Here is a 14,823-nt window from a genome sequence, read left to right on the forward strand (position 1 = left end):
GTGCTTCTCAGTTCTTTATGAACCTCAGTTATCATTTAGAATCACCAAAAGAAATTTGGTCAAATTTGTGCTTATAAAACTGAACTTTACACAATCCATGGTACACTTTTAGTTAAAAGGTATACAAAATATACAAGAGCGATTTTTTAAAAAGGTCTATGTTGGATATGGAGTCCCTGGGTGGTGCAATTTGTTAATGCTCTTGGCTGCTAGACTAAAGGTTGGAGATTCCAGTCAACCCAGAGTTATCTGAAGAAAGGCCTGGTAATTAATTTCTGAAAAAGCAGCTGGTAAAAACCCCATGGAGTAGAGTTCTATTCAGACACACACGGGGTTGTCATAAGTCAGTGTGATTTCAAGAGCAACTGGTTTGTCATGTTTGATTTAAAATAGTGTCCGAAGAGTGTCAATATTAATATTAAGGAATTCGTAGCACAGACAATTTTGAAAATTTTAAAAGATTTCTTAAATTCCCAAAATAAACTGGTGGAAATCTGGGATATTGCTTTGAATCATTTTTGTCACTTCAGATAAGTCTTTTTTTTTTTTTTTGGTCTATGGGAAACCTCACCACACCATGGGAAAAGTCTATAAGATATACAGTTCTTTTTCATTATTATGAAGCACAAATAAAAAACAATTCATTTATGTCCATCTTACAGATGGTAACAGAGTGATGGTAGAGACACAAACATGAATATGCTCCACCAGAAGCCCTCCAGTGTGTAAAACGACTGAGGGGCAGGTTCTAGTGGATGGTTGAGGAAGCCTCTGGATGCAGTGGCTGAGATATGGAAATAGGGTATAGGAGTCAGGGCATTGAAAAAAATGGAGAATTCTGTATGACTAACCAAATAACTGGGGTTCTGACTGAAGTAAAAAAAGGAGTTTATCAAGTAAATTGTGTATTCCTTTATGCCCAGAGATATTGACTCAAGAGCTGAAACAAATTAAATGTGAAAACTGGCCTCAGTTTTCCTTCACACTCAAGTAAACAAAATAATTATGAAGGAATTGAATAGAAACAAAATGCTTAAAATTTTCAAGAAAGGTTTTCATTTTTTTCCCCAGAGGAATATTTGAATTTATCTTTCTTGCTTTCTAAACAATTATCCAAAACAGCAACATAGAAGAATAGATTCAACTTGAATTGATTGCTTTGACATTCTAAGCTTTGGACCATTTAAAAAATGTTTATTGATTTCATAACTCTTCTGAGTGACTGAGTTAGCACTTAAGCTGAATACTACCTGCCAGTTTAAATAGGGGCTTAGGATATTTTTAATGGCTATTTAAAACCTTAAATGTGCTTCAAAGCAAGTCTATAAAATAGATTCATGTTTACAGGCCTTAGTTCACTATGGTAACTCAGAGGTATCTTTCATGAACATGTAAAATGTCTTACTCTAGGATATTTTACCAAAGGCAAAAGAGAATCACATTGAATTAGCAATCAAAATAATTTTCAAATAGGGAAATAATGATGCATATGAATTTTGTGGCCACTTTGGGAAAATTTAGAGTTTAAGAAGCTACATGCTAAGAAGTCCTTTATACTCAGGCATTATTAAGATAAACAACGTCTATGAGTTAAGAATCATGAGATGGTTCAGAAAATTCCAAAGCCTCCACTGGAAGCAATGTTCTTTAGAGCACTGGGAACAGAAACTCACGTTCTACAAAGCCAATAACTGTCATGATTTCTCACAAGTGTTAAAAAAAATTCCAATCTGTATAGTAGCTTATTTTTAGCTATTTAACATTCAGAATGATAACTCTTGGGCAGTTATAATGATTTCTTTCAAATACTAATGACTTCTTTGTGTTTAATCTTTAATCCACTGCTGGGGTTCATGGACAATGAATTTTTAATCAATTGTCATAAATTATATTTAATCAAAATAATTCTTAAATGTTATAAAAATATTTACACGAAATGTAATTTTAAATTTTCAAAACACTGCCTCTACAATTTAATTTTCTACTGGAAAGAGGTTTATTAAGTATGTGTCTCAATGAAAACAACAGAAATTGTGGAGTAAAGATTCATTCATTTATAGTTTCCTTGTAATTCATTAAACTAGCACTTCTGCTGGCTTGGTTGGGGTTATTTTATCTTAAAAAACCTTTCCCACCATGTAATTAATATCTTTATGAGATTTAATTTGTAGGAATTATTTTTGAATTTGGAATTAAGTTAGTTGCCTCTAGAATAATCATGACTCTGTGGCATTGGAAAAAAAAAAAAAATCCCTCAATAGAACCCAGATGAACTGAAAGGATCAATGGCCTTTCTAGATACTCAATTTACTACTAGTTAAAGGCACACAACAGAATGAGAAATGTCAGGTCAATCTAGTGAACAGTTACATTTACAAAGAATAAGTCAGAATTGTATGTCACGGGAAGTTGGAAAGAGAACAATTTTGATATTAATGAAGTAGGAAATGTTATATCGTTTAAAGTTGGTGGCAATACTTTGAAAATCAGAACAGTTTAATTTACCAATCTTAGAAGTTATATCCCTTTGAAACTAAAGGGGACTCCTTGCTGGCATAGTGGTTAAGTGGTATGGCTGCTAACCAAAAAGGTCAGCAGTTCAAATTCACCAGCTGCTCCTTGGAAACCCTGTAGGGCAATTCTACTCTGTCCTATAGGGTCACTATTACTCAGAATCAACTTGACAGCAATGGGGGTGGGGAAACTAAAGGGTATTCTACTAATCTTGTTAAAAAAAAACAAAAAACCTATATTCGTTACCAAAAATACTCACTGTTATGAGCCCACAGTACTTAAGTGGCTATACAATGTTAACTACAGTTATATAAATAGGTTATAAATAGTTATGTAAATACTGCCTTTTCTTATCTATACAATCTCATTTGTGTCATTGATTTAATCAAATCAATAGAAAACAGCATTGTTTAATTTAAAATATATTGCTCAAGAAACACTTTCTGTCAGTTTTTAGCTTGTCCTTCATTTTATTGGGCATGGGTTTCTTTTTAAACAAATGTCAAATGCAAAAATGAAACACAGTTTGGTATTGGGTAAAATATTTACATAGATTAGAAAACATGCAAAATGGTTACAGAAAGACTACAAGGGAGAGGTTGTTAGTTCAAAGAATACGGACAAATTTCAGTCAAAACATGGGATGACACATATCAAGAGTCAGTTCAAGAAAACAGAACAAAAAAAAATGCCTCTCTTTTTAAAGCATTTTCATGGTTGGCATCAAAATGTAAAACTTAACATTCATTTTTTTAAAAATTAAAAATGTGTACTTATATGTAACAACAAGCAAGAAGACAAAACACATCAAAAAGGGAATTAAAAACAACTCTTCAAAAAAAGACAAGAAGTAAAAAAATAGGGGTGGAAAAAGTGATCGAGGCCCTTGTCATGCAAATAGTTTTGTGGAAAAAAATACCTTCATCTTCAGCACCGTCATTATCACCTAAATCATCTGCCTGTTTCTTTGTAAGGGGACCTAGGATTGAGAACGGAGAAACGGAGGGGAAAAAAAAGACAATTCAAGAATAAACAAGACTGAGGGCAAAAATCAATGTAAATCCTAAAATTCTCAAGGATATTTCCAAAAAGAGTGGAAAAGTGGTTATGTCACAGCTGATTATCTATTTTGTTTAAGAAAAAAAAAAAAATCCTTTCCTTAGAATATCTCATAGAAACTTTGTTTTGTGAATTTATCCAGCATAAAAAAAAACATAGCTTGGAATGCAAGTTATAAACAAACTTATTTTTTAAAAATATCCACTGCATACCAAAAAGTAAACAGTTTGATTAGCTGAAAGAGCTTACTTTCCTCAGTGTCTTTTCTAATTTAAATTGGTGACAATAATAAAGTAGGTCAAACTCATTCTTTAATCTGGAATAATAAAATAACATTAGGGAAAACAGAAATATGAACTTTTGTAGGGTACTCTTTTTTGAGGGGGTGCGTAAAAGTATTGACATTTGAGTTTCATACTTTTTAAAATCGTACATTTTTCAAAACTGTGACTTTAAAATTACTTGTCATTACACAAATATTTCCTCTTGTATTTTAATTTAAATGTTAGCTGTGGGCTTAAGGCATTTACCACCTGGACAGATAAATCAACAGTTAATCATATCACTTGGCACTGAAAAGGTGCCATCAGTGGAAGTTTGTGTTTAGATAGTAAGGTAGTTACAGGGTCAGGGCTTATATTTCACAATTAATTTAGCAATGTAATGGAATTATGCCCTGGTGCAATTTCATGCCCAGTATAGTTATTTATAATAGGATCATGTTTTAGAAGAATAATTATATTAAAACACTGTGATTGTTTAATAAATGTTTTATTATACTTAACAATGCTAATTTGCTAGAATAAAGAAGCACACCAAAGGGGAAGTCAAAGGCCATGTGAAAGTAATTTTAATTGTCACAGAATTGACATATTCAGCACACTAAAAAGCAAGTAAAGCCCCACATTCTCTTTTTGTTCCACAACCATTTAATTTATATGACATTTCATAATCCTCATGCAAAAAGCAGTCATTACAAACATAGGACACTCAAGTTAAAACATAGCCAAGCACACAACCGTAAGCAAGAAAATTTTGCCATGCATAAAATAGCAGTCATAGGGAAAGGAGAAAAACAAAAAGGACTGAGCGTCATGTGTTGATTTCAATAATATAAACAGTGGAGAAGCAGGCATTAAATCTAAGCACGCTTCATAGGAAATGATTGTTAAACATTTTGAGAAAAGTTTCTAAGTCTTTCCAGTAATTTCTGTGCATTACGTTTGTAATTCAAAACTACCATCGAAACCCTCAAAGAATGAAAAACACTACCCCAGAAAACAAGGGAAAAACGTGAGATATAATGTAGTTAATGTTTTATCAGCTCAGAGAGACATCCTTGAAAAATAACTGGCAGAGATCAAGGAGCCCTGGTGGCTCAGGGGTTAAGAGCTATGGCTGCTAACCAAAAGACTGGCAGTTTGAATCCACCAGCTGCTCCTTGGAAACCCTACGGGCCAGTTCTACTCTGCCCTGTAGGGTTACTATGAGTCTGAATAGATTCAACAGCAGTGGGTTTTTTTGTTTTGTTCTGTTTTTGGTTTGTTGGTTTAGCATAGAGCAAAAGACTGGAAATGTAGACATTGATGACATACTCAAAGGGACCCATTGACTCCCTCAACAGTAAATGTCATGGTTTCAAGGACATTCCAAATACAGACTGGGAAACTGTATACAATAAATAAAGTAATAGCATTTTATATTCATGCCTGCAAGCAATCATTCCATTAAGAGAAAATTTAGAAGAAAGTAATAGTTTATGTTAATTGGCTCAGTTGCATGTTTACAAAAACCTACTTTTCTTGAATATGACCTGGTAAAAATGCAAAAGCACCCTTGGGATTATTTGATAGTTATGTAACAATGTTGCTATATTCCTGAAAAATATAAATATTTTAAATTTAAATTTAAAAATCACTGCATCAGGATACTGTATTGGAAATATTTCTGATTTTAAAACACCACGTAAAATAGTGGACTTAGAATATTATATTTTCAAGGTTTTTATTTTTCAATAATTGCCTAAAGTAGTAAATGAATAGGTTTCAACAAATATGTTTTCTTGCATTTCTATTTTCAAGGATGTTATATAGAAATTATGGTTTTACTTATTGGTTAGCAAGACAGAATAAGTGCAGTAGTAGTTCTTATTTATTGATGCCAAAACAACTATCTACTTTCCGGTTAAATCACTTAATCTGCTTGGTTCTTGGCAATATTAAGACACGAAAGTGAGCTCAAAATTTTTTTGCTGAATCATCAGTTTACTAATATTTGGATAAAAAAGCCCATGTAAATTCTATCACAATCAAATTAAATCACTGCCTTCATTTTGCAAAAGGTTGTATATCTTGTGGACAATTCAGATAGGAGTGTCTTTCTTTTCCCCCTAGATTACCCACGACAATTTACATGACATCTTTGGGAAATCATTCAGGTTCTACAGCAACTGAGCCAGTAGTTTTACATATTTTACATTCCTACAGATTTGTTAGCTCCTTGGTCTACAGCAGATGCTACAGCAAAATACATTTTATTAAAACATGATCTCCCACTTCTTCGCAACGGGACATAATTCTCTGTTTCTATTTGACTCTGAAAGGAACCTGGTGGCACAGTGGTTAAAGCCCTCAGCTGCTAACCAAAAGGTTGAGGGCTCGAACCCAGCAGATCTGCAGGAGAAAGATGTGGTAGTCGGCTTCTGTAAAGATTCACAGCCTTGGAAACCCTATAATGCAGTTCTACTTTGTCCAATAGGGTCACTATGAGTCGATGACAGTGGGATTTGACTCAGAATCTGCATAAATAGAGAGACCATGGAAATGATACTGCATATAAAACCAGTTACCATCAAGTTGATTCCGACTCATGTGGCAATCCCGTATGTGTCACAGTAGAAATGTGATCCATAGGATTTTCAGTGGCTGTTTTTTGGGAAATGAATCCCGAGGCCTTTCTCCCAGGTGACTCTGGGTGGACTTGAACCTTCAACTTTTCAATTCGCAGCCTAGCTCATTAACCATTTGCACTACCTACAAACTCCTTATAAACTAAAAAGTTTTTCTATGGGTGGAATGGTTGGGCCAGCTGTTCGTGACTTTAGCTGTTATTCCCTTGCCTATTCAAGAAATTGCACGCCTCTTAACTGATAGGGGGTAATGATTACATACATGCATTGCATAGGACGTCTTTTACTGTAGTGCCTGTGAAGAGTTAGAAACACATACAGGTATTCAGTACCACAGACTTCAGAACCGGAAGTGTGTAAGAATATCATTATCCTAGAGGAAGATTAAGTAGAAAGTTCTCCCAACTAAAGAATTTCACTTATTGAATACTAAGTAAAACTTTATTACAGATGATATTAAATTGCTCCCACAGCATGGGGTCCAGCACTTTTTAAGTGATTCCAGCATAACTGGGTTTTCTTAAACATCAAAGAGTTTTCTACACATCTGATTTTTAAAGGTTCCCTGGGAAGAGGAGGGCTGATAACAGTTTCTGGCAAAACCGATTAGAACAAGAAGGAAACGGATTTCCTTTATCTCTTACACCTAAAGGCACTGAGAATAAATATCTGAAAGGGTCCAAGGTTGAAAATTGAGAGACTCAACATTGGTTTCTCTCAAGAAGCCTCAGTAGAGTAAATACATACTTGCGGATTACAGAAACAGATCCCTCCGTGATCTCAAGATTCCTTATTCTCTTCTAGAAGCGAAACAACTCACGGCCTTGAGCTCCTTTCTTTCCTAGGACATCGGCAACTCTGCTCATTCTTTCTTTATTCTAAACTGTTACAACAGATGTAACCACCGAAGTTAAAACATTTTAAATATAAAGAAAATACTGTAAGAAGTAATTAGTGCTAATTTTTGTATAAAAATTAAAACTAGACAACCAAATTTTAGAGGCCACATATCCCTGGAAATCGAGCCACGTGATTTCCCCAAAAGGTTGGGTATTTATCTTTCGAACAGAAATAATAGTTGTTTACAGCATTCCAGCCACAGCCTATGCTTCTTTCAAACTATATGTATTGCACTTTCAATACTAGCAGTTTAAATGGGTGTCTTAAAGCACCAAAACATAAAGCGAATGAGACCTCTAAAACCTGAGTGTAGAAATGATTTATCCTACCTTGAAACTCTGTAGGGTCTGTCCTCCCTAAGGAACGTGCACATAACTCTCATTAAAGTTAATAGGGAAGGAGACATCATGTCGTTTTCAAAGGGAGTGAGAGTAATTACTATATTTTATATCTCCTATTTTTTTTTTATAGGCAATAAATAGATTCAGTGCTGAAACAACACGACTACCCAAGGTAAACAGAACTCCTAACCATGAACTTTGAACTCATGTAATCCCAAAATAGTTTCTTTGCCATTAGCCTAAACATAATTCAAAGTATTAGCCTTTACAAAGAACATAGGATACTTTCTTATGTTTCAGAATCTGACCATGATTTTTTTTTTAAAGGAATAAAAATATCAGCATTTCCCTGTAGTTAACAGGAGAATAATTATGAGCCCTGAAATAATTACAATCCACCCATATTAATGCTGTCTTTTATCATTCTCTTTGATGAAGGACTAATATATTTTAGGTCTCAAATACATTAGAAGTGATTATAAATTCCTTCATTACAGGTTCCATTCAGCAGAAATTATCCATACTTTGTGTCACACATATCTGTAAAAGGCAAGTAGGTTGAGGGTATTATTAGCTCCTGACTTAGAAAGTTGGCGATGAGAAGTATATCCTCTCAGGAACAAGTCTTTGAAATTCTCAGAATTATTTAAAGCTCCTGGCTCCAATGGGAGCACTGGTGGCAGTGGTTAAGAGCTTGGCTGCTAACCAAAAGATCAGCAGTTCCAATCTACCTTGGAAACATTATGCGGCAGTTCTACTCTGTCCTATAGGGTCACTATGAGTCGGAATTGCCTGATGGTAATGACTTTGGTTTGGTTTTGGCTTCAGTAAGCCCCACCATGATTGTTGGAAAGTCCTGGCTAATGACCTGCTCTCCTCCTTGCCCTTCCTCTTTACCCAGCAGCCTTTGAGGTAAACTGATTCAAGAATACCTAAGGCCATTTTCACAGAATGGGAACATTTAAAGGATTTTGCTATTGTTGTTCTGGAGCAATTGGACACAGGGTAAATATTTTCAGGGATGTATTCTCTTGGGACAAAATTTAGTTTATAAAACTTGGATCGAGAATATGAAAAATCCAACTATGTCTGTTCCTTATAGAGAAAAATTCCAGAATTCAAGACATTTTAAATAACAACAGTATATTATTTTGATTACTTTTCCAAATTGATGAACATTAAAATACCCTGACTTTAAGATTTTAGATGTTAAGACAATTGGTTTCATTGCAAAGCCACTGAATTTTTCTCACTGAAATTTTATTGACATTTGTATAACTGGAATATACATCTCTTGAGACTATAGAAACAAGTGAAAGTGACTGATGTGGAATAGTACTCAGTAACCTGACATTGTTATATTTAATTAACTAAAATTTATCACACTTCTTAAACTATCGATTATACATATAACCAGATATAAAGAAATCATAACTGCAAAACAATTTTCTTCCCAAATTATTGAGAAATTTTTCAATAAAAAAGACATAATCTAAATTATACTAAAATAAAAATATAATGCAAACCACTGCCATGAGATAGTAGAAGTAGACTCTGGAACCACTGATAGTTTTCAAAAGAATCCATATCTGTGCAAATCTCTGGGGTGACACTCTGCCATCATGATGTCTGGGAGTCTTTTAGGGTGAGCTGTCAGTTTAGGGGAGTGACTCGTATGTGCTCATGCCACGGAAGGGGTCAGCTTCCAAGGGTATGAAAACAGCAGACACGCTCTATGTTTATCTTTGTGTTGGAAGAAAACACCCACATGCACACAAATTACATTCCCTCAGATAGTTCTTCAGAGACAGGACACATCTAAAAACATGATTTTTAAGAAAAACTGAAATCTGATGTTAAAGACAGGAAAAGGAGAAAGAGAAAACTTCTCTGGTCCAGTACAGTGAGTAGAGCTCTTATATATTTATAAAAAACAAGTTTTCCTTTATAAAATTACCTTGATTACAACACTTTGAAGTCAAAAGCAAACCTGTTTAGAATAAAAGTGATAGGATCTGGGCAAAAAACAATAATAATAATTACTAGATAAAAAGTAAATAAAATCAGTTAATTCCTTCCTTGAGCATAACCAAATTTGCTCAGGCTCTTTTTTTTTTTTAACACTATATGTGTTTTTTTTTTTTTTTTTAATTCAGATGCAGTATTCTTACAACATAGAGAATCTCCAAATAATGATTCCTCCTTATTTGAAAGAACGATGTATAAACCCTTTACGCTTTGTGAAGACATGATCTTCATTGCCATTATTTTGGAGAAGTTATACAGAGGTAAAAAAAAAAAAAAAAAAATTTTTTTTTTTTATACAGAGGTTATCCAAAGATGCACCTACAGCAGGAGGCTGGTGAAGACACAAGCTTCACCAATGCCCAGAGATGCCTTAGTAAGGGTTGAGGATTGAGAAGGCATCAATAGCCCAACGTCTCTAACGGGGCTGTTGTATCCAGTGATTCAGTCATTCAACAAACATATACTATGCTAGATGCTCAGACTACATAGTGAGCAAAACAAGCAAGGCTCCTGCCCTCATAAAAATTAAATTTTTTAGAGGAAAGAAACATTAAACAAATAATCAAAGAGATAAACATATACTTATGAATTGTGATGAGTGTTAAGGAAGGGACGTTTTAGTGCTAAGAGAGGTTATACTAGGAGACCCGGCTGAACCTGGGAAGGCTTCACTGAATAAGTACAGTGTGACCTGAGGTCTGAAGGATGGTTTAGCACTAAGCAGGCACAGAGGCTGGGGATGGAGAAGTAGGATGGTGTTACGGATTGAATTGTGTCCCCAGAAAAGAGATGCTGAAGTCCTAACCCTTGTACCTGTGAATGTGACCTTATTTGGAAATAAGATCTTTCTCTGAAGATGTTATCAGTTAAGAAAGTTATGCTGGAGTAGGGTGGGTCCTGTTTTTTTCTGAGCGGTGTGTTATAAAAGGGGAGAACAGACATGGAAGTAAAGTCACACAGGGGAAAGGCAGAACCCACATGAAGATGTATCTAAAAGCCAAGGAATGCCAAGACATCTACGGCTACCAGAAACTGGACAAAGTATGGTCATTCCCTAGAGTGGATAGAGAGAGCATGAGCCTGCCAAAGCCTAGACTTCCAACCTACAAAACGGTAAGACAACACATTCCTGTTCTTTAAAACCACCCATGTTGTGGTATTTTGTTACAGCAGTGCTAGGAAACTAAGACAGGAGGGAAGAAGAGTCTAGTCAGAAGAAATATTATATAAGAGGCCCTAAAAGAAGATCAAACCTGGAAATCAGTGATGCCGGCATACAAGGAATAGAACAGAGAGGGGTGGGGTGTGAGGATGGAGAGCCAACGGGCATCAATCCGAGCACGCAGCGCCTCTAGCCTGGGGATTTTTGTCTTAATCCTGAAAGCAATGGGAAGCCACTTAAAGGGTTTAAGCACACACTGATAACACCACCCTTTCTGAAACTTAAACAGAAAATCAGAAAAAGGCAAGGTTCTTCTAAGAAAAGTGGCAAAGAATATTTTATACAGAGGCCTGCATTATGTTCTCACCAGCTTTATTAGACTGGAATTAAATGTTGGACTAGGGGCCTGCAATGCTTGATTCTATTTTGTTTACAAATAAAATTAATATTGCCGAAAGGTAAAATCAAAAACTCTAGAACATCTGAAATTTTATAAATATTTTGAGATGCTATTAAACACATATATAAACATAAATTCACTTTGCCTAAGAATTAGCATAGCTTATTATATTTATATAAAGATAGAATATTATACCAGCTACTTCTGTTTGGATGTCTCACTAGCATCTCAGTGCAGGAAGGCTGCCCATCATGACCACCTCCAGAGCCAGTTTTACCTCCAATGTGGGTTTTTCTTTCAGAGATATAACTCTTCTCAGTTTCCAGACTCTAAAACAGAGAGTAATGTTCAATCATTCCCTCTTTATCCTGTTATTACCCAGACTTCAGTTTTCCAAGAGAAATCCCATTCCTGTCACTCTCAAAATATCCTCTATTTTCAGCCTCATCCTTGGTCATCATTATTGCTTCCTTCAATTATTACTGTAGCCTCTTGGCCCTGGGAGCCTCAGTAGCACAGTGGGTGACAGCTCAGCTACTAATCAAAAGGTAGGCAGTTCAAATCCACCAGCCACTCCTTGGAAATCCTATGGGGCAGTTCTATAGGGTCATATAGGGTCACTATGAGTTGGAATCAACTTGACAGCCACCAGTTTGGTCTTTTTGGTTTCTTGGCCCTATCATCATCCAAACTCTAGGCTCTCTTCTAAGCCATTTTGTATATCACAGATTTGAAGTTGTAAAGGGTAATAGTGGCAAAACAAAGAGAGACAATTTAATTGTCATAAATTATCACCAGCTAAACTGTACCCCCATTCACCTCCTTCTAAGACTAAAGTTGCACGCACTCCAAAGGAACAGGAACTCAAAAGCATATGCAGCTGAACCTAGATGTGGTGAATCTTACGGTGACAGTTTTAAATAGCTGTAACATGACAGATGAAAACTAAATATGGGCTAACACTAGTTTTGATGTTTTAGAAATTTCTGAGCAAAAATAAGATATTTTATATTCAAAATGAAAACAAGTCATTTAGAATATTTTTTACAATGTGGTACAGTAGATTAATTTTCTTTAAACTCTGCTTTCATTGTTTCATTACTCTGTTTAAAGGTCTTTGCTACCTCCCTAAACCTCATTGTCTTAGACAAAACGCCCCTTCTGACACATAACACTGTCCTTACTCTATCCAGATTTTGTCTGTAAGTTCCACTGCTTCTAAAATATATTAATTTCTATTGTATCTTCTCACTGTTGTACAAAAAAGTGACCTTACACTCTGACCTTGTGTGTTTTGTCCCATATAGGTGATTTCTTACATTTTTAGTTATAAACAAACAATTATAAATGGAGAAGAGGGAAGGTATCAGCTTGGATGATTGAAAAGATTTTCCTCTACAATACTGTGTACATTTTTTCTTTTCACATTGAAAATGAGAGTATTACTGTGTGTTTTAACCTAAAATGCTGTCTTCAGGATATGAATGAGAGGTAATTTTACCCTGTTCAACAAGATCTGACTGTCAAAATGCTTTAACTCGTCAGCATTACTAAATTATAAATTGAGCAAGTAATGATTTAAGATCTTGGCAAGGCTCGCTTGCTTGCTATAGATCCTGCAATCTGGCTTGTCATCATCTGACCTCCAATTCCTGGGACTTAAGCCAGAAGCTTGCCATATTGTCCACTGATCTGGGGATTCATTGGCCTCCACAGCCCGTGAGCCAGTGCCCTGCTGTCTGAACTGCTCATCTTGGGTTTGTCAGCCCCTGCAACTACGTGACTCAGAAGAAGCCTCCAGCCTGATGCCTGACCCATGGACCTGGGACTTGTCAGCCTCTACAACCACATAAGTCATTTCTTTCAGGTAAATCTCTCTTTCACCCTCTCTATATACACACTTCACTGGTTTTGCTTCTCTACAGAACCCAGCCTAAAACAACATGTTTGCTAATCCCACAGAGATTTGGGGAGACAATGCTACCCCCTAAAAATATTGCTATGGTAATTAAAAGCATACCCAGAGAAGTTTATTTATGTGTTTTGCCCTTCATCTCTCTACTACCCCAGTGCCTCAAACAAAATCATTAACACACATTCCATACTCACACATAAACTCCCTAGTATAATATGAACTAATGAAAAAGGACTTTAGAATTAAGTAGACCTTGAGTCAAATTCTCACTCAGTCACCTACTCACTACTTGATCTTGGTAATTTTCTTATCCTCTCTCTTATTTTCTTCAAATGGAAAGCAGGGATAACACACACTTAGCAGAGTTACATAAGGATTCGAGATTAGGAAAGTAGAATACCAAGCACAGTGCCTGATATGTAAAGAGAGTACAATGATAGTAATGATAATTACTGCCAATTGTGAATCTGTTAAAATGTAATAATACCTAATGAATAAACAGGACAACTATTTCCATCAAGCTTATATATTTGACTCAGCCCACACTGTTTAATTTGTAGATACATTTCATTACAGTTTGATATTCCTGCATTTTCTCCACATAATCTATGACCAAATGTTATAGCCAAAAAAATAACAATAATAATTAAAGTATTTCACATCAAGTTGGAAAGTTTTGAGAAAAAAAATTTACCCTGCAAAAGAAAAATATTTCTCAGAAGGACATAGCCTGCAAGCTTCATTTATTCTACAACTACAAAGCATCCTAGAAGATGTGTAGCAGTAGTTGACTATGTAAATGTTACTTGCCACAAATGACCACAAGAAAGGTTAGGTTGAAGCACCCCTTTCCCCAAGAGCAGTTTCCCTTTTAGCCACATATGGCCCTACATTTTGACAATGACAATCTGGTAGAAAGAGCTTTTCTGAATGTGTAACCAACATAAGTACAATATAATAACTAAAATCCCCCGTGTGTTTGTCAGTTTGTCGTATTTTGGGGCCTTGTGTGTTGCTGTGATGCTGGAAGCTATGCCACCGGTATTCACATACCAGCAGGGTCACCCACGGAGGACAGGTTTCAGCTGAGCTTCCAGACTAAGACAGACTAGGAAGAAGGACCCGGCAGTCTACTTCTGAAAAGCATTAGCCAGTGAAAACCTTACGAATAGCAGCGGAAGACTGTCTGATATAGTGCTGGAAGATGAGCCCCCCCATGTTGGAAGGCACTCAAAAGAAGACTGGGGAAGAGCTGCCTCCTCAAAGTAGAGTCGCCCTTAATGACGTGGGCAGAGTAAAGCTTTCGGGACCTTCATTTGTTGATGTGGCACAACTCAAAATGAGAAAAAACAGCTGCAAACATCCATTAAAAATTGGAACCTGGAATGTATGAAGCATGAATCTAGGAGAACTGGAAATCGTCAAAAATGAAATGGAATGCATAAACGTCAATATCCTAGGCATTAATGAGTTGAAATGGACTGGTATTGGCCATTTTAAATCGGACATTCATGTAGTCTGCTATGCTGGGAATGACAACTCGAAGAGGTATGGTGTTGCATTTGTCAAAAAGAAAGTTTCAAGATCTATCCTGAC

The 14,823-nt window shown here is 35.7% G+C and overlaps 1 protein-coding gene across 1 annotated transcript in view; it reads right to left on the reverse strand.

The window, feature by feature from the left end:
* NLGN1 (neuroligin 1) overlaps positions 1 to 14,823 on the reverse strand; it is an 823,760-nt gene that overhangs the window by 548,741 nt on the left and 260,196 nt on the right. Inside the window, exon 5 of the mRNA XM_049867484.1 lies at positions 3,434 to 3,493. Within this exon, the coding sequence (XP_049723441.1) occupies positions 3,434 to 3,493 (60 nt within the window). The remainder of the gene's footprint in view (positions 1 to 3,433; positions 3,494 to 14,823) is intronic.

This window comes from Elephas maximus, chromosome 23 (genome assembly GCF_024166365.1).
Source record: "Elephas maximus indicus isolate mEleMax1 chromosome 23, mEleMax1 primary haplotype, whole genome shotgun sequence".
Lineage (NCBI taxonomy): Eukaryota > Metazoa > Chordata > Mammalia > Proboscidea > Elephantidae > Elephas > Elephas maximus.